Source organism: Vigna unguiculata, chromosome 3, assembly GCF_037176805.1.
Source record: "Vigna unguiculata cultivar grain cowpea cultivar isolate G323 ecotype 2 chromosome 3, ASM3717680v1, whole genome shotgun sequence".
NCBI lineage: Eukaryota > Viridiplantae > Streptophyta > Magnoliopsida > Fabales > Fabaceae > Vigna > Vigna unguiculata.
This window is the reverse complement of record NC_140794.1, coordinates 52,551,751-52,572,016: the sequence shown is the minus strand read 5'-3', so window position 1 is coordinate 52,572,016 and position 20,266 is coordinate 52,551,751. Positions and strand designations below refer to the sequence as shown.

General features: G+C 30.1%; 1 protein-coding gene and 1 long non-coding RNA gene across 3 annotated transcripts; both read left to right on the top strand.

The window, feature by feature from the left end:
* The first annotated feature begins 544 nt into the window (after positions 1-544).
* LOC114179560 (uncharacterized) lies at positions 545-3,811 on the top strand. The gene is made up of 2 exons (XR_003603482.2): positions 545-830; positions 3,303-3,811. It is a non-coding gene; the product is annotated as an uncharacterized LOC114179560 (long non-coding RNA).
* A 4,367-nt stretch (positions 3,812-8,178) lies between these two features.
* Positions 8,179-12,431, top strand: LOC114175776 (ubiquitin family protein). 2 transcript variants are annotated; one of them, XM_028060570.2, is made up of 7 exons: positions 8,179-8,358; positions 8,827-8,959; positions 10,011-10,087; positions 10,180-10,258; positions 10,626-10,731; positions 11,209-11,273; positions 11,956-12,431. In XM_028060570.2, exons 1-7 carry the CDS (start codon positions 8,257-8,259, stop codon positions 12,030-12,032), a joined length of 639 nt encoding a protein of 212 aa, XP_027916371.1. In that variant the 5' UTR covers positions 8,179-8,256; the 3' UTR covers positions 12,033-12,431. The 2 variants fall into 2 exon arrangements, with proteins under 2 accessions (XP_027916371.1, XP_027916370.1); XM_028060569.2 differs by having other exon boundaries at positions 10,626-10,735.
* The last annotated feature ends 7,835 nt before the right edge of the window (positions 12,432-20,266 follow it).

Below are 20,266 nucleotides of genomic sequence, written 5' to 3'. Positions count from 1 at the left end.
CAACAATAACAATGTGAAGAAAATTTTTAAGTTCAAATTTTTTTTAACCTCTTAAATTTGAAGTTATTTTTATTCTTTCAAATCCACAATGAATTTTTTTAGTTTCTATAATTTATCATTTCAATAGTCTCTCTCTGATCAAACCACGTCAAAACTAAAATTCTTTTCGTAGTTTTAGCTATATAAACAAAATTCTTCCAAATTATGCAATGATCTCAAATTTCAATCAAGTCCTTTTTTTCTCAATTTATTCTCAAATAAATTAATTTCTTTACTTTCAACATTTATTACAAAATTAAAAGTATCTAAATAAAAATAATTTAAAAAGTGGTATATTTAGTATTGTTAGAATCTTAAACAACAATGATTATACTGCCGAGGACATAACTACTGAGATGAGTAGGGATAAGTCTACCTTTATCCTTAACAGTCCTCAATTTTAGATACCTTATTTTATGAACTCAAATCCAACCCAAATAAAAACACTTTTTTTTTGTTAAATCACATGATTAAAAAAGTAATTTTAAATTTGGAAAATAAAAAATGTTACTCTGGAATTATTTGGATAAATATAAAAACAAGTTTGGTTTAAGATAATGGATTTGTAGTTGGTTATTTTTACAAATGATAATTTTGGGGGAAATCGAAACATGCAGGATTCTGACGAAAGCCGAAAAGCGTGTGATTGTCCCTTAAATTGCAAATCCCGAATCTTAATCGCTCCCATGAGATTCATTTTTACAAAGTCGTAGGTTGGTGTTGTTGGAAAAGAAAGGGTCCTACATCTACTCTCTCTCAACCTTTCTTCCTATTTCTCGTTAACTTCCAAGGTACGAATACCACCCTTCTTTTCCCTTAAGTCCCCAAAATTTATCTTTCTAACTCTTCGCAATCTAATCTCTTGTTACTCGTACATAGATTCAGCTCATTTTTTGTGATTCTTTTCTCCCTGTTTTCCTCATCGTGTTTTCTCTCCGATTGGGGATTATAAAACACATCAGCACAAAGAATTGGAAATAACATTTGCATGAATGCCAAATTAACGCTTTTTTTCTCGATTTCTTTCCTTGATTCTGAGGCTTCATGACCTGCTGCAGAAATCCACTGCAATCGATCAGGTTGACTCGGTTTCAGGGTGATGATTCCAATTAAAAGAAAAAATTGTTTGCGGCGATTTTTCTTGGCAGTTTCGAAGTAACTTAATGGATAATTCCAGATGATTCAATTTATGGACTAAAAATTGCTCGTGACAATCTCAAAGTAACTTACGAGTTCAGATTACTTCGGCATATGATTAATATGATATTGAATTTTAGTGTTTCTGAGATAAATTAGTTATTCGGTTTAACATTTGATAATCAAGTTTCAATTTCATGCTGTGGCTACTTACCCCACCCTTTTTGTTCAAAATAATTGGATACGTGGTGCTAGGTATATGTTAAGTAAAGAAAAAAACTATTGTTCATGTTCTTTTCTTTGGTTTTTGCTTAGAGTGATGTGACTGAATCATTGTTTCACTTCTTGATGTGACTGAATCAACTGCTTTGCAAAACCTGTATTATGCATATAGTCTAGAGCTCTAAAAACAAAAGTAAGCGCTGTTTAATGCTTACTGGAAGAAATTCACAGGCGAAGTTTTTCTGGTTAAGATAGCTTATATCAACTGTTTCAATGTAAATAGAAAACTTTTGTGCCTCTGAAAGCTAAACTGGATAATTTTAGGAGGTTTCGTTTCTATTTTGTATATGGTGTACCCTTGTTCATAATAAGCTGCGAATTAAGATTTTTTCATATGTATATTAAAATATAAACTTGTTTTTGTATTTTTATACTTTTATTTTAGTTGAATGGGAACATGACTAAATATGGATCACTATTCGCTAATTATTATTGGTAAGGGTACCATAAGAATCTTGCAATAATTCTAAATATTAAAGTATTACAATACATGTTGGAATCTGTTCTTGCTCGTGCGAATCTGAAGAAGTAAGAGCTGTTGGATATGGTTGTAGTTGGCATATAATTTTCTTTCATTCTCCTTTTTCTGTCCCTCTTTTTGGGTAGTAAAATTTGATTGTATTTGATTCATGGACTTTATAGCCTATTTGATTCAAGACTACCGGCAACAAAGGATACCATAAAAAGAGAAAAACATATGCTTGAGTAAAAAGTAGATTCATTTTCTTGTCATAGATTGAGACCAGGCAAAAACTGAAAAGACCTAACTCAAGGAACAGCGGAGGCAAAATGTTAGTGGACCTGTGTAGTTGGATAAGAAATGTTATATTGATTACGAAGATGAAGATGCATATGTTACTGTTATGCAGGGGTGTGCATTGAATATTTTAAAATCTAATCTGTATAATTATATTGATTTAAATCTAAGTTTATATTTTAAGAAAAATAGTTTAACCTTTATTGATTCAAATCTATATAATTGGATTAGATTTTAAATTAAAATTCATATTTTCTCAAATAGTGTTATGAAATTTCTAAAAATTGAGTAATAGAAGAAAGGGGATATTCTATACTGAACCATGTTTGATCTTAGATATCGAATGTTAAGTAGGGGATACATGCCTTTTTGTTTCAGGTGGAATGTCATTCTGAGTACTAGTTGAATTCACTAGATTGATTAGATTAGAAGAACAAATTTAGTGATATTATGTCCATTGAAGAGGTTAACTGGTTAGTCATACCAATCGAATCATCACTGCTACTTTTGGAATGCTGGACTTGCAAAAGACGTTTCTCTCCTAATTTTTCCTGTACTCTTGTGGATTTTGATTCTTTTGGAAACATTTAAAGACAGGTATGGAAGTAGCTATATGCAATTCAAAATATTTTGGTGCTTTGAAAGTTTTTGTTAATTTTTAAGTGAAATCACCAACTGACCTCAAACCTTTGGGCGTGCTTGTGGTGCTGATCTTGTTTGACTGCTTGAGTTCTCTTATTGGCTCATCCTTATAAGTTATGACATTGGTGTTTTAGTTTGCTATGCTTATGAATCCACTTTACGGTGCGAAGACATTAGGTCTTCGTATTTTAAACATGGTAGAAAAATCCGGACAGCACGCCTGATCTGGTGGTTAATTTGAGGTCAAATAAACCTAACAGGTTGAATGGGTTGATCAAGTTTGACCAAAATATCTGATATCACCTGTCAAGTTTGACCTCAAACTCAGTCAAGGATCACCTGCTTTCACAACATAAATTTAAAATATCTGATATCACATCATATATTCAAAATATCTTATCCCTCGGATTGGATGAACTCTGAGAATTTTGGTTTTGAATTGTAGGAAAAAAAGAAAAGTGGTATAGTTATATGGATAACGGATCATTGACCAAGGAGTCCAAAGAGGTGGCACGTGAATCTCTTATTGCTATCTCTAACTCTCTGCCTGAAAAGACTCTGGATTCAAACTCTGTGTCTGAGAGCAAGAAGTCAGATGGGGTTGCAATGCCAAGCCGTGATAAAGATGACAAATTTAGGTCCGAGCTGATTTCGATTTCTTATGCTGAATCACCTGATCTCAAAATCTGATCAGTTTTGATGATAAACTAGCTCGTGTGTAACTCATGGATTATCGTTTTGTTGAATTTTCTGTATGACAATGTTGTGACTGAACCGATTATGTATTGTCTAAACTGTACTACTGCAACCCTATGTAAATATTGTCACCGGCCACATGCTTGGGTCGTTTGTTGTTTTTTGACTCTGGCAATTGTGTTGTCTCAGTATTATGTTACTTCATGTGCGGTTGTAAGTGTAGAACATTTTCTTATGTTAACAATACTGTTTTGACCACTTCTATGCAGTTATGGAATTTGTCATCCTCCTTTTTAAGCAAAGAAGCTTTAAAAAAATTTACATTGTCACACCCATATGAATGGTGATTCTGCTGTAGATTATGTAAGAAAAATAGATGAATGACAGCATGATTTTCGTAGGAAACAAACTGCTTCCTGTAACTCCAATGCAGTCTTGTCTTAGCATATACTTCTCCTTTGCTTGTTTCAGTTTTGAAGTGAATCATACTCATAATGCAAATAATTGAATCTTTGTGAAAATAGATAGAAAAGGATTGGATTATTGGGAGCATGACAATAATCAAGAAAAAGAACTATTCCCTTGTGTTGTGATGAAATCATATGCATTGGTTCAGGATAGACAATTGCTTTTTATTATAATTCTAATTAAGAAAGAAAATGAAATAATCTTATATTAGTTGAATATAGATTAATATAGTTTTACGAATATTTTGGTACAATTAATCTAAAGACGATGGTAGCTGAATTATTTAAAACTATATAATACGCCCTTCAATTGTCCTAATTGGTCTATAGCTGGATTGGGAATTCTTATAAACCATTTCGGCTCAATGGAATTTGTAAAAGGTAAACTGAAATTTTGAAAAAGCTTTAATTCCTAATATGTTCATTCGCAATTTTTTTTTTTATTTTACACCAAAAAACGATTCTTTTTTGATAAAATTTACTTAAAGCAACACAACCCTAAACCCTAAATTTACTATTTCAATGGAAAAGGTGTTATTGCTTGAAGACCAAAAATAAATCCGCTTTCCCTCGTCTTAAACCAAAACTTCTCTTTTTATGTAACACACGAATTGAATATGATGAAAAAGAATAAGACAACATAAGAACTCCAACTTATGCAAAGTAATCATAAGTTTATTGTTTAACATTAAGATACATTCTTTAAAAATAATTAGAAGTAATTGAAGAAATAAAATCATAAAAAAGTTAAGCACTGCAATTTCATAAACATATTTTTATGTAAGTATGAATGAGAAGTTCTCTTTATGAATAAAACTATACACATTTGAATTCAATGAACTAATAAAAAAAATATTTGTGATTCTTAAAAAAAACATTTTAAAAAACGTTTAATTCTCAATTTGGTCCTCTAATTTCTTTCAAATTTTAAAAATAATCAGTAGTTATTAATTTTTCCAATTTAGTCTTTTAATTTAGAAAAAAAAATCAGTGATTTTCTGCTTGACCATGAATGGTAGTCTAAGAAGAATAAACCTAAGAACTTAGTGGATGAAGAAAATAAAGAGCAGATTGTTGATTGAAAATTAAAGGACTAGTGAACAGTCAAAAAATCAAATTAGATGTCTTCAAAGAAAATGAAAGGATTAAATTAGAAAAACCAATAACTAAGGGTCTTTTTAAAAAAAATTAAAGGACTAAAAACCAATAAATAACTAAGGTCTTTTTAAAATTTCGAAATGAAATTAGATAATTATATTAGGAATTAACTTTGTATTTGGATGAAACATTTGAACTATACTAAGAAATTAAAATGTATTGTATATGAATTGCTTGCAATTAAATTCCCTTCATTTTTTAAATAACTTATTTCGATAAAGAAATTAAAATATCTTGTATTTCAATTTCATGTTTGGATAAACAATTGAATTTCATATGAGATAAAATTTAATTTTAACAATATTTATTTTAGACTTAATTATGTTCTGAATTTATGATAAATTTGGAAATGGGCTTGAGGACTCAGATGGTCGGACCAGGCCAACCTGATTACCCAATCGAGCTGGTCTGACCTAACGACTCAGACTGGCCAGGTCGACCGAGAAACCCCGACGAGCTGGACTAGCCCGACAATCCATACAAGCCTGACCAGTTCGACGACACATGCTAGTTGGTCATGCCCGCCAAGTTCATCAATTTGATCAGGCTTTTCGAGTCGACGGGCCAGAAAGGCATGTTAGAGTTGTTACGTCGGTTTATGCGTACCTATCTTGGTCATCCGGCCTGTCTTGGTCATCAGAACTATTTCACTCATCTTGGTCGTCAGAGCCACCCAACCTGTTTGTGTTGTGTCCAACTCGTCTTGGTCGTCGTGCTCATCTGACCTGTCTTGGTCGTCGTGCCTGCTCGGTCTGTCTTGGTCATAAGGCCTACCCAACCCATCTTGGTCTTCAGGCTTGTCTGACTTGTTTGGGTCATCGGTCTCGCCCGATCCGCTTATGTCGTCAGGCCAACCCAATATGTGTGGATCGTCAGGCCTGTCTGGCCTGTGTGGGTCGTCGGACCTGCCCGACCTGTTTCTGTCGTCAAGCCTGTCCAACTTGTCTGCGTCGTCTGGTTTGCCCAATCCATCTTGGTCGTTGGGCCCACCCGGCTCGTCTGGCTCGTCTAGTCGTCAATCCAGCTCGTTGAGTCCATCTATGGACTGGGCTAAATTGACAACTCTACCTGAAATGTCTTGAGTGTGAGATTCAATGAGGAGAAATTAAAATTCCACCTATTTTGAGGGTATTTGAATTTCTATTATTTAACTCATTGAAATATTTTAAAAAAATACTTTTGAATTTCTCTATCTAAACAAAAGATTTCATCACAAAGAAATATAAATTCTTCAAAAGAATTAAATGCTTCGTTAGGGTTTAGGGTAGTGTTGCTTTAAGTAAATTTTATAAAAAAGGAATCGTTTTTCAGTGTAAAATAAATAAAAAATTAATTGCGAATGAAGATATTTTATTTTTCTTATCTCATTGTTATTATTTCAAAAATTATTCTTTTGTTTCATACGTATGTTCTGTAAGGATGAAATTTTCTTTAATTATTTTTATTAATTTCTTAATAAAAAAATTTTGGAAAAAAAAGGAGTTTGACTTAATAATAAGTTAAATTAATTTGTATACTAATTAAAAATAGAAGTTAAAAGCGTTTCTACAAATGAACTTTTACATATTATAATTTTAATTCATATAAAAGTTAATTACATTTTTTCTTTATTTTTTCTGCAAAATTTTTATGAATAGATCACTAAAAATCATTGACAAAAATTATAATTGATAGTAATTAAAAAATATTTATATTTTTTATTTATTTTATGAAATAAAATATTGGATAGATTTCACGAATGGTACTAATCAACGTGAACTTTAGGTAGTTTTGTTTGTATTTGAATGTAAATGCAATATCATATAAGCAGAAGTACAAAAAAGTTACATTTGAATTCAGCTCTAAATTTGTGGTTCGTTGTTAATCTATTATAAATATAAATATAAGAAAAGAGTATATTAAGAATGTGATCCTATTATTCTATTTTACCGATACATCTTACAAATGTTACTTTTTTTTAGTTATTTAAATTATAATTTATTATTTTATTCATATTTATTTCGTTACCATTTATTTGTTGATAATTAATTTTCCTTTTTACTCTTTTGTTTTTTCTAGAATAATTTATTAAAAAACAAAAACATATTTCAACTTTATTATTATTATTGAATAAATAACAATAATAGATTACAAATAATATTTCAATAATATTTAAACTCTAATATAGACCACACTCTTTCTTTTAAATAAATTATCATAATTTAGAGTTATTTTTTAAAAACTTATTAATATTTTACACTTAATTCAAAACTTAATTATAAACTTAAAACTATTTATTATTTTTTTCTCAACTTTAAGATTTTTTAATATATATATATATATATATATATATATATATATTTATGGATTAAATATGTTTTTGTCCTTAACTTTAAGTGAAAATTGAAATTAGTCTCTCTCCAAAATCTTGACTCAATTTAGTCCTCCAATTTTACAAATGTTTGGATTGAGTCTTCTTAACAAAAATTTGTTAAGTTTATTTGATGTTTCAAACTTATTTCAAGACAGTTTCTTAGCTAATATTGAAACAAAAATGTGTCAAGCGGAGTAAACAACTCACATGCTCTCATGAAACGCGTTTAAAATATTAAATAAATTTTATAAAAATTGGTTAAAATGACTGAATCCAAATATTTGTAAAGTTGAAGGACTAAATTAAATCAAGGTTTTAACGAGAAACTAAATCTAATTTTAACTACTAAGAGTTAAGAGACAAAAACATATTTAACCTTTTATTTAATTATAAACATAAAAAACATACAAACCACCGTGGGTAATCACGGTTTAAATCTAGTTTAATATCTGAAACATATAAAAAATTTAAAAGTTTTTCAATAATTTCAATAATCTGTATCAGGTCAGGTAAAATTTCAATAATCTAAAAACAAAAGTGACAATAAATTTGACTGTTTAATTTAAAAGAATGATAAAATAAAATTTATTTATGAATCTCTTTGGGAATGATTTTATTAATGCGTATAAATTAGCTTTAATGGAATTAAATTGAATTTGATTCAAAAGCATTTTCTAATTAATTGGTATCGGTGATGGTAGAGTGGTACATGGTTTGATTCAGAGATGGGCATGGAGGAACAGGAGTTGGAGAAGAAGGTGGAGATCGTCCTCAAAACTATTGGTCCTGCACGCCCCTCTCGCCTCCTCCTTCCTTCCTCCATCAAGGTTTCTCTTCTAACTTCCTCTTTTCCCCTTCAATTCTCAAGTTCTGCGTTTTTCATTTTCAATTCCACCATCTCAATTCACACCGTTTTAATCCACTGTTATTGCCCCCTCTTTCTCTGGGGCGTTGGTAAAACAAAAAAAGAATCAAAATTAATACCCTTTTCGCAGATGACAATGATACTTGGCTAGGGTTAGTTGCAATCGAATCATGGACTATGCCAAGTGTGCCTTCATAGCTCAAACTGCGAACATTTTTATTTTTATTTGTTAATGTTGTGTTCTTCCAAAAAGGGTGTTGTTTGGGAAGGGGGGGTCGAGGTGATCAAGCTATGTTGATTCTGACCCTGCCTTTCTTTGGGGAAGAATGGTTATGGTTTCATTTCTTTTAATTAGTTTGTTTGACGATCCATCTTGTTAACTATAGGTGATATTTTTTCATTTCTTATGCTTCTTTTAAATCGCATATAGGTGCGTGATTTGAGGAGATTAGTTGCTGGGAATGTTAATTTACCAATTGAGAACTTGAGTCTTGTTCTGCGTGGATGTGCTTTGTGTGACATGAAAAATGGAGATGAAGTATCTGTGCAACTCAATGATGGAGGTATAGTTCTAGTCCTAGTTTGGTTATTTGATAAATGCACTATATTGACTTCTTTAAAGAAAAAGAAGAATGTTCTCTCACATTGAGTACAAAAGATGTAAAACACTCAAATTCCATACAGTAACTTGACTCTGCTTACTTAGACTTTAATTCACAATTATACTATTATACTAATTTAACTAAAACATTGCACTGGTTTAACCAAAGTGTTGTGGTCTTGAAAAAAAAATTAGGGATGACATGTGTCTCCATCATAACCATGTGATCATTGAATTTTCATGTTATTACAATATTAGTGATGACTATGGAGGTTTTTAAGAAGGTCTTTTAATGGTTATGTAATGTTTGGATGTGTTACAATTGGCATATTGGTTCAGATATGAAGTTAATCAATAATTATACTAATTTAATCAATACATTGTACTAGTTTATCCAACATGTGAAAGTGTAAAATAGGTGTATCCAAGTTGTAACCGCCTCTGTTGCACCTTCTGTAGTCTTTGATATGGTCACATCGTTCATCCGTTCAACTTTGTTATAGATTTCGGTCAAATTTCTCCTTAAGTACTTTTACGAGAGAAAAACAAGAAAAAATTAAATGAATTTCTTCCTTAGCTAAAATTAGCTCATTTGTGAGTTTATTTGTACAAGTTCTCTCATGTAACTTCTCCAAAATCTTATTTTTAACTTGTGCATGATCTAGCTTTAGCTTATAAAGAAACTCGTTTCATTTTTTTTCTTCTTATTTTTCTCTCCTGGGAGTGTTTATGAAGACACTTATCCAGATAAGCTCTTGACAAGTTTATCTTTTGAAAATAACTTTTGCTTCTGGGACTGCATCAGTGTAACCCATCAGTTGAAACCACTCTCTCCCTAACTTTATTCCTTGGTCTATTATAAAATAAAAAAATACCTGATTAGTTGTTGATTATATTTATTACTTCTCTATCTTTTTTGGGACTCTTACATTTTAAAGGTTTTTTTTTTTATGCATTTGATCAATATTCCAACATCATACAGAGATGTTATTAATTGTTTGTTGATATACTAGATAGCTTGATTGTTGCTGTTAAACCAAAGCCACCCGTGAAGGATGAATATGACAATGATGATGACGATGAAGATCTGGTAAAATCAATTCATTGCTACCTAACAAAGTGACCATAACGTCAATTTGGTATTCATTTGACTCGAATTCATCTTGATTACTTCTTCTGCAGAAGTTTCGGCTTCCTCACTCATCAAGTCGGTGGAAGAAGTGGCTGTACACTTTTCTACACGATAACTTGAAGCTTCCAGGTATGAAGCTGAATAAATGGTATTTGTTTAGGCTTTAGTAAATTACTGTTTTCATCCTTCAAATATGTAATCATTTACTGTAGAATCCATAATGTTCAAATCACCATTTCACTTTATTTCTTGAAGAATCATTCAAATATTCTTACTCCCAAATCTTCGAGTTATACCAATGTGGCCTTTGAAGCATCTGCAGTATGTATCACCATAGTCTGCTTGCTTGCAGACAATTTAAACTGGGTCATTCAGCTGGTGTATGCATTATTCCAGGCATCAATATAGATGTGTGAATCTCTCGTGGGCAATGATGATGATAATAGTTCCCTTTGACATTAACAAGCTTCTAAAAATGCTCATTCTCCATTCACAGATGTTGTTTTGATGGTAATTTTCACTCTGAGTCTGAAGGCGTGGCTTCTCATAACTTTGTGGTTTATCCTTGCTCCTGTCGCCCACAGATGGGATCTCGGACCTTTGTATGTATGTCTCTTTTCTTCCTTCCTATTATTCGGGCTTTTAGTCCACTTACTATCTGTTTTTTATGGGTTCAACTCCACTATATCTTGCCTATGAATAGCTTGGACTAGGGAGGCTGCACCATAAATTCGGTGCACAAATTTGTGTATAATAATTACTTGTGACTGATTTTGAATCTGAATTGCCCCTGAAACGATGTTTGAAAAGAAAAAGAGTCTTTTGTTGTTTGGGAGAAAAGCAATTATGAGCTGATGTTGTGTGAAAGTTCTGTGGCACATTTTACTCTTTTCTTGTCATAATGTCATGGTTAGATCTTCATTTGATATGCTGAGAATTTCCATGCACCATTATGCCCTGAACCCATAAATTCGATTTGACATTGTAGAGATTAAAATAAGATGTCTTCCAAGGGTACTTACTGGTCATTGTATACGATAAAATTTGTGTCATTATGGCGTGTTTCAACTTTCGTGTAGATACTTGCAACTGGCTTTTGTCTCATTCTCTTCAACCTTGGAAAGCGCCAAGCTGGTGACATCAGGTATGACCAGACATTATTTGCTGTGCATTACTAGTATATTGTTCACAACGTTGAACAATGGGAAAGTCAAATCTGATAATTCAAATAAGACCCCTGTATGCTAGTGTGAACTTCATTATTATCAAAACAAGACAAAATGAAGTACAGAAGGCTTAGAAGGAAGTGTGAATAAATTTTGTAACATCCTGGATTAAAAATTCGACATATCTAAGTAATAATAGCACATCAGGAGCTTAAATTATTTTCACGTGCTTTTTTGGATTTTACCTATTTTTTTCCCTTTGGAAAATTCCCAGTATGATGTATAATATTTCTACCTGCTTCATATGTTAACCTTTTCTGATTGCTCAATCCATGAGAAGGATGTCACAAGTTTAGTATTCTAGTTTTATCCATTTCGCTAATATGGAAGTAATACTAGTTTTCTCAAATGGAAAGACAAAAGGGAATATATAGACAATAAAGCTAATGATAAATTTTATGTCTCATCTCTGTCAACTTTTATATGCTTAAAATTTTCATGGTTACATGTCTATCTATAATACATTTATAGGAAGAATTCTGACCCTCTCATATCTGTATTCTTGACCAATTCTAAATGATTGTTGATACCAAATATACTTGTTGCAAACTATTTTGTGATAGTTTTGAAATGTTTTCTGCTTTACAACAAACGTTGCAGTGCATATTCTATCTTCAATGAAGACTTCAGAGAGCTTCCAGGGACGCTTAACGCAGATCGGCTTGATAGAGATATAAGAGCAGGACAGTTTTGAGGCTTGCTGCACTCTTTCCGATTTCCCCGACATTGATGTGAAGTCACATGATGTATATCTGCACAATCACAAGGAGATAATTGACTAGCCAAAGAGTTAACAAGTACAGTACCCATGAAAATGACAAAGTTTTCCATTAGACCTGTGTCCCTTCTGTGTATATATCATGTACGATGTACTGATACGATTGAGATGAACGTTTCATTGTGGATTATTGGGTCTATGTCTCTGCTACCGAGGCTCCTGTTTATGAATTTCAGAGTTCACACTTTCGGTGAAGCGGCCACCTTTGGGCCATATATGCAGAGACTTGTCAGGAATCAAAAATTGAGACTGCTATTTAAATACTGTTAAGACTATAGCTTTCAACTTTTTTTGTTAATCTACAACTTTAGTTAATCTGTAATCTTTTGCTGAAAGTAAAGTTTTGTTAAGAACCGTTGATTTTTAAAAAATCATGTTATGTTCAAAGTCAGCCACTGCCGATTGAAAATCCACAAATCTACTATTCCGAGCTAGTCACTACGCAATAATGAATTTCTGATAGATTTTCGAGAGAATACTTTTTGGTTACAAGCCCTTTTGGCATTTTTTTTATTACATGTTAATGTAAAGATTGTGCTAAGAAATACCCTCTTAGCAAATATTTCTAAAAGAAAAAATGTGTTGCTGTTGGTTCCCAAATAATGCGGATGTGGTACTATTTAATGGCTTCACTCTCTTTCCTTTGCAAAGTCAAACCACAGCCATGCTAGAGAACATTTGATGAAAGACAATCATGGACGGTTGTTAGCACGTACTTTATCTGCTTCATGTAATGTTATTTTACACATTTTGTTTCTGGAGTTATTTCAAAAGGAATATTTTTTCAGTATCCCACTTTTTTTAAAGTTCTTAATGTCCCACTTTTTTCAAAAGTTGTTAGTTTCCCACTTAAATATTTTAACGATTCAAAATTCTATTTTAGCTATTTTAAAAAATATTTGATTTTATTAATTAACTTTTTAAAAGTATACACAGTCTTTATAAGTGTTCCCATTTTAAGTTTAGTATTCTACATTCTAGTTTTTATATAATTTTTTGAAGTGATTTTATTATTAAAACAAATATAGCAGTATCTCAATGCAAGATTCTTTTATGGTGGCATAACATCAAAGATCAAATTTAATTTGTACATATTTACATGACCAGAACTTGTAATTTTTTAAAAACGTAATAAACCCGACCAAATATAAAGTATGGAGGAGTATTAATTTAAATTTTGAATTATTTTGTCATTGGATCTGGTGCATTGTAAGTCTATTTTCAAAGCTATGTCATACACCATCATTCGTTCATTCATCTTGTCTACTTTCTTTTTCGGCAAGCACGTCTTGTCTACTTTGGAACGTCACGGTGATTTGGTTTGGAGCAAAATATTGATTTATTTGAGGTTGCGTTCATACAAATAGAAAAAAAAAAACAACACTGATTTCTGCTAATACCATATTAGACAATTGTAGATATTGTCAAATTAATTCCCTTCTACACCACACAGATTCACAGTGACTTTATGCAGAAACAAATCTCAGTTTGAAATGAAATTAAATAATATGATTTAACAAATACGTTTGGGGGTTGGCGAAAAATCAGTGGTCGATAATATCATAGTTTGGAACACCAATCCTCGACGGCACGTAACCTCACATTGGGGGAACAAAGTCAAACCAGGTAATCTTCTCTTTTTTTTCAACCATGCCATGCACCTTCACATGTTCTAATTTTAATAACTTTTAACTATTTTTTTTTTTCAGTTCGGAGAAACAGTTTTTATCTTATAAATTATAAACATAGGAGACTGCATCTTCTCTTTTTGTTTCAAAACATTGTTCAAATATTTCAAACTTGTCTCAAAGACTCTTACTTTCAAGTGTTTTAAACTAGAAATGGGTTTCAGCTACAACCCTTCTGTTGGTTATTGATAAAACTTTAGAAAGATGCGTAAATGTTAAGAGTTTTTTTTTTTTTTTATTTATTGAAAGATCGTAATAGTTTATTTGGCATAAATGTAGGTACCATAGTGAGAAACAGTGGACCTACAATTCAGAGCTTCTGTCAAATGTCGTTGACTAATATATCTATATTCTATGTCAAGTCCTATTCATTTTTCATGGACCCACCTCTTACAATAACCAGCCACATTGAGTTACTTCAACAACAAAAAAACACTCTTGTACAATCTATTAATGGGGTTTGTTGAGAGATATATGTCAATTTTTGTATGATATTGTGTAGCTTTAAATGAATTAGTCTTCGACCAACAATTACGGAACCCATGAAAAATAGGATATTAACATAAAGTTAGTTAAAAAATTGTGGAAATAAGTTTACCCTATGGGTAAAGATTTATTTATTTATTTCTCATTTGTGGTCGACAATTAAGGATGTGTTTGGTTGTGTTTTTAGCTATAAACGTCAAATCTACTTGTTTATGACTGGGGTGTTTTGTTTTTTCGTTGGAAAAATTATATAATTAAGGAGGATGTACGAATGAGTGTTTTTCTATTAACATCAATGTGCTGAGTTTTTATCTTTAACTTTTGGGAATCATTTCTCTTTCATCTGTGAAGGTTCATAAATCTTTGGATTTGGGTATTATTGAATTTGTAAATCCATTGTTATCTAATTATAGGTTCTTCTTGAATTTGGATTTTTTATTGAATTTCGTTGTGCTGTTTCTTTACTGTGTGTTCATAATACATTAATTATTAGTAATTTTGACGTTTTAAAATATATTAAAAAATTATTTAAAATACTAATATAGTGTATTTTGAATGTTCAGCTGAAAATAACACTAAAAAAATCAGTAGAGAATCTGTACTGATTTCTCTCTTCTGATTTTACATCTTATAAATGTGTGTCTTCATAATACACTGATTACTAGTAATTTTGATGTTTTAAAATATATTAAAAAACTATTTAAAATACCAACACAGTGTATTTTGAATGTTTAGCTGAAAATAACACTAAAAAAATCAGTAGAGAATCTGCACTGATTTCTCTCCTCTGATTTTATATCTTATAAATGTGTTGTAAATTATTATTTGAGTTGCTTTTTGGTTGTGAATATGAGTATAAGTACACAAATTGTTGGGTAGAATTTGCTTTGTTATTTGGGTAAACTTGTATGATGTTTCTTTGATTTCATCCCTTTTAGTTTATATTTGGTAAACACTTGTTAGTTTCAAATTTTTTTTTACGATGACAGTACTTGATTAATCTTGTTTTGCATTTCTACCATTATTTGTGTGAAGAATAGTTTTTCTATGGAAAAAATGACACAACCTATATATTTTAGGGCTGAATGACAATGATTATTCCTTTTTTTTTTGTCTATTTTAAATCTTAAAATTTAATGAGACAACAAATAAATGTTATTTCTTTTATGATAGAGCAAAATGAATAAGCATAATGAAATATTGCATGAGATAACAGGCAATATAAACTTGTTTTAAAGAAGATATACTTATTTTATAAATATTAAAAACATATTTACTATTTTTAAAAGGAATGTATTTAATTTTTTGAAAAAGGCTGAAATACTGATTTGTTACTAATATTGGTTTAGTTTTCTCAATTTAATTCTATTTTTTTTAATTTGGTCATAATATTTGTTAATTTTGTTCAATTTTGTCTTTTTTGTTAATGTTGTTAAAATAATTAACGGATTGTGAACAATGACTACTAGGGATGTCAACTAGGGATGGCAACGGGGCGGGACGGGTACGGGTATCATGATCCCATCCCCATCCCCATAATAAAAATTCATCCCCATCCCCATCCCCAAATCCAACGGGTATACAACTTTTGACCCATCCCCATCCCCACCGGGTAACGGGTATTTTCTTATACCCATACCCATACCCATTTTTTTATTGTTCCATATATCAATTAAATATTTTTTATAAAAAAAATTTAAAAATCACACCAACGGAATCATGATACTATCAAAATATTCAATATTAAAATAACATACTCTTTTTGATTTTCATGATGTCAAATATTAAGAAAAATATTATAATAGTATAAATCTCAAATTAAAGTATCAAATAACAACTAAATAAAATTCAAATAATTATATAAAAGCTAAAAAATTACACATTACTAAAATTTTATAATAACCAAAATATTTATTAATTTTACAAATGATCAGTGGTTTCATTTGCATTCGATCCACCTACACATAGAAAAAAAATGAAAAATTAGATATGATATAATAATTGAAATTGAAAATTTTAATTATTAGAATATAATGTACCTTCTTCATCAGATTCATTTTCACTCATGAGAACATCTTTTCCTTTTAATTTTTTAACACCTACAAACACCAAATGTAGAATATTAGATGAGAATTCACAAAAAATACTAACAAAAAATATTAATAAATTTGAGTAACTTACCTAGATGGTTTGAGTTCCATATCCAACTTCTTGTACACATCAAAGCCTCTATAGTAATATGATGAAGTCGACTACGGTGAGAAGTTAATATCTGACCACCAGTACTAAAAGCAGATTCAGAAACTACAGTTGTTATTGGAATAGCTAAAACATCCCTTGCAATTGCTTGAAGGGTTGGAAACTTTAACCCATTTGTTTTCCACCATGATAGGATATCAAATTCTTGTGTAACCGGCAAATTATCTTCTTCCAAGTAATAATCCAACTCTGTTTTCATAACTGTAGTTCTAGATTTTTTCTTTTTTGCCATAAACTCTAAAAATTCATTCGCATCATTATCAACATCCTTTCCCAACTCCAATGATGTAGCTCTATAAGAAGAAGTTTCATTCTTTTTTGATTGATATTCCAAAACCAAATCATAGCACATTTGACGAATCCTACTAAGTTTCATATCAAAATCATTACCATACAATTTATAAAAATAATATTCTAACATGTTCATCTTGTACCTTGGATCTAAAACTGAAGCAATTGCCAATATATCATGAATAACACTCCAGTAACTTTCAAATTTCTTTAACATTTGTATTGCCATATTTTGAATGGTTATCTCAGGAGATTTAACCCAATCATTTATTGCAATCTTGATCTCACAAATCTTTGGGAAAAAGATGTTGGCAGTTGGGTATTTGGAGCCAGAAATGATTTCTGTGATGTCATTAAATAATTTTAGCCTTCGACAAACATCCTTTGCAAATTCCCACTGCATATCAGTTGGCAAAGAAGTGTATTGAGCTTCACGTTGCTTTAACCTAAAAAACACATCCTTATAACATATGGCAATATCAAGCATCTTGTAAGTAGAATTCCATCTAGTTGGGCAATCCAAACTTAACTTTTTAGTGAAAGAAATTCGCAATTGTCTAGCTGTTTCCTCAAATTTTTCCATTCTTTTAGGAGTTGCTGTCCAATATGCTACACTTTCTCGAATTTTTTCCACCCCTTCTTTTAGGACGGCTAACCCTTCTTTCACAATCAAATTAAGGATATGTGATGAACAACGCATATGAAGCAAAGACCCTTTCTTAATGAGTGTGTCCAACTTCAACTTATCCTTAATTTTTTCAATCATGTTATCATTTGTGCTGCAGTTGTCTAAAGTGATAGTAGACAATTTTGTATCAATATTCCAATCGAACAAACAATCAACTAATACATTGCAAAGTCGATCAGCTGTGTGAGGTGCGGGAACATAAATGAACCTATAAATTAAGCAATATTTTGTAAGACATATAATCTTTCTAGAGGTGCATAAAAAAAATTACTGGAAAATTTATAAATTAAAAAAGGTGTACCTCAAAATTGTATTTTGCAATGTCCAATTGTCATCAATATAGTGAGCTGTGATAGACATATACCCTTTCTTTTGATTGCTTGCAGTCCACATATCCGATGTAATTGCTATTCTTCCTTTATTTGTATCTATCAACTTCATAACAACTTGTTTTTCATGTTCATAGATGCCGAGTATCTCTTTCTTTATCGTATTTCGTGAAGGAAGTTGAAATAATGGTTGAATTGTTGTCACGAATCTAATAAAACCAATATGGTCCACTATTGACAATGGATATTCATGCAATATAATCATTGTTGCAAGTTCCCTCTTGGCATTTTCTTCATTATAAGCTCCACAAGCCAATTCCTTTTTGCCACTTGAAATCTTAGAAAAAAGTGTTTTTTGTCCCCCTTTTCCTTCAACTTTTATCTTTTCAAAGTGTTCCCACACAACACTTTTCAATTTCCCTTTCTCAGGCTCTACTTGTGTTGTTGAATGTATTTCATCATGAACTTCTGAAGGTGTTTGCGTAGATGGATTCAATGGAGATTGACTGTCATTATTGGAACTTTGAAAGGGAGTTGGTTGTTGTGAACACTGTGGTGGACTTGGTACCTGCAAATCTTGATCTCCTGTGCTCATTTTCTCTAGAAACTAACATACGTAACAAAAAAAAATCAAACAAAGTAAAAAGGTTAATTTCTTTTTTAACAAAATATAAAAGGAAAACCAATAATCAAGTTTAAAAATATTTCAAATATTTTTTATACTATTAAAAATTTATATTATACCACTTAAACGAAATAGCACAAATAACAAAATTAAATTAATAATAATTCAAATTTAAACATAGATTCTTCATCTTTTGATCTTGAATTAAATTAAGGATTTATGCAATTGAGCACTTAAAATTGAGAATTAAACATTATCATGAAACAAAAAATAAATAATAAATAAAATTATCATAAAGGAGTAAAGATAATTAAATGTGTGACCCAAATTTGAGAATATCCATTTGAACATAACATAACGGAAAAAAAAATGTATAATTAAGATTATGATAAAAGGAAAAGTACCTTGAAGATCTGCTTAAACCTTAAAGAACAAGCCAAACAATTAAAAGAGAGTAAAAAAGTGTATAACCAAAGTAACAAAAAGAAGAGCTACAAAATAAGAGTCAAACATTTTCATGAAAATAAATAAATAAATAAAGATAATCAAATGTGTAACCTAAACATTATTTCATAGAATGAAATTGAGGAACACCTATTTGAACATAACCATGTACAGAGAGTAAAAATTATGTAATAAGAAGAAGAAAAATTACCTTCAAAATTAAATCTTGAAAAACAAACCAGACAATTGAGAGAGTAAACAAAGTGTATAACAAAAAACAAAGAGAATGAGAAATATGTTATATATATATATATATATATATATATATATATATATATATATTATATTATATTATATTATATATTATATATTATATTACTATGTATATATATATTATATGTGTGGATATCTTATGTTTATATATATATATAATTATTTATATATATTATATTATATTATATATTATATTATTATTACTATGTATATATATTATATGTGTGGATATCTTATGTTTATATATATATATTTTTTATAGATATATATTTATTTTAAGTATATATTATATTATATTATATAATAATATAAATATAATAATATATATTATATTATTATGTATATATATTATATGTATATGCGTAGATATTTTATGCTTTTATATATATATATATATATATATATATATATATATATATATTTCTTTTAAATTTTTATAAATTTGTAATGTTATAAATTTGTTTATAAAAGATCTCACTAGTTAAATGATTAATTTGTTTTATACGTATATATTATATATATTATATTATATTATTATGTATATATATTATATGTATATTATATTACATGTATATGTGTAAATATATATATATATATATATATATATATATATATATATATATATATATATAAGTATATTTTATTTATATGTATATATACTATATTATATTATATTATATTATATTATATTTTATGTGTAAATATATTATTTATTTATATATATTTTTTAGATTATTTAATAAATTATAAATAGTTTAGTAATTTAAGCGGGGACGGGTATTTGGGCGGGTATATATATATCCCCATCCCCATCCCCATCCCCAGTTGAAAATTTCGGGTATTACCCATACCCATACCCATACCCAGTCAAAGCGGGGATTCCCCGTCAAAACGGGGACGGGTTCGGGTGATACCCACGGGCACGGGTTTATTTGCCATCTCTAATGTCAACGGGACGGGCAAGGTACCCTACCCGCTGGATAAATATTTGTCTCGTACCCGTACCCATATCTGTCAAGTATCTGTTATGTGGGTACTCGCATAATCTTT

Excerpts from the sequence above, each read along its gene's own strand:
- LOC114175776 (XM_028060569.2), top strand. The coding sequence starts at position 8,257 with ATGGGCATGGAGGAACAGGAGTTGGAGAAGAAGGTGGAGATCGTCCTC. Across the intron at positions 8,359-8,826 it reads TCCTTCCTTCCTCCATCAAG|GTGCGTGATTTGAGGAGATT; the intron begins GTTTCTCTTCTA and ends AATCGCATATAG. Across the intron at positions 10,736-11,208 it reads GGGATCTCGGACCTTTGTAT|ATACTTGCAACTGGCTTTTG; the intron begins GTATGTCTCTTT and ends ACTTTCGTGTAG.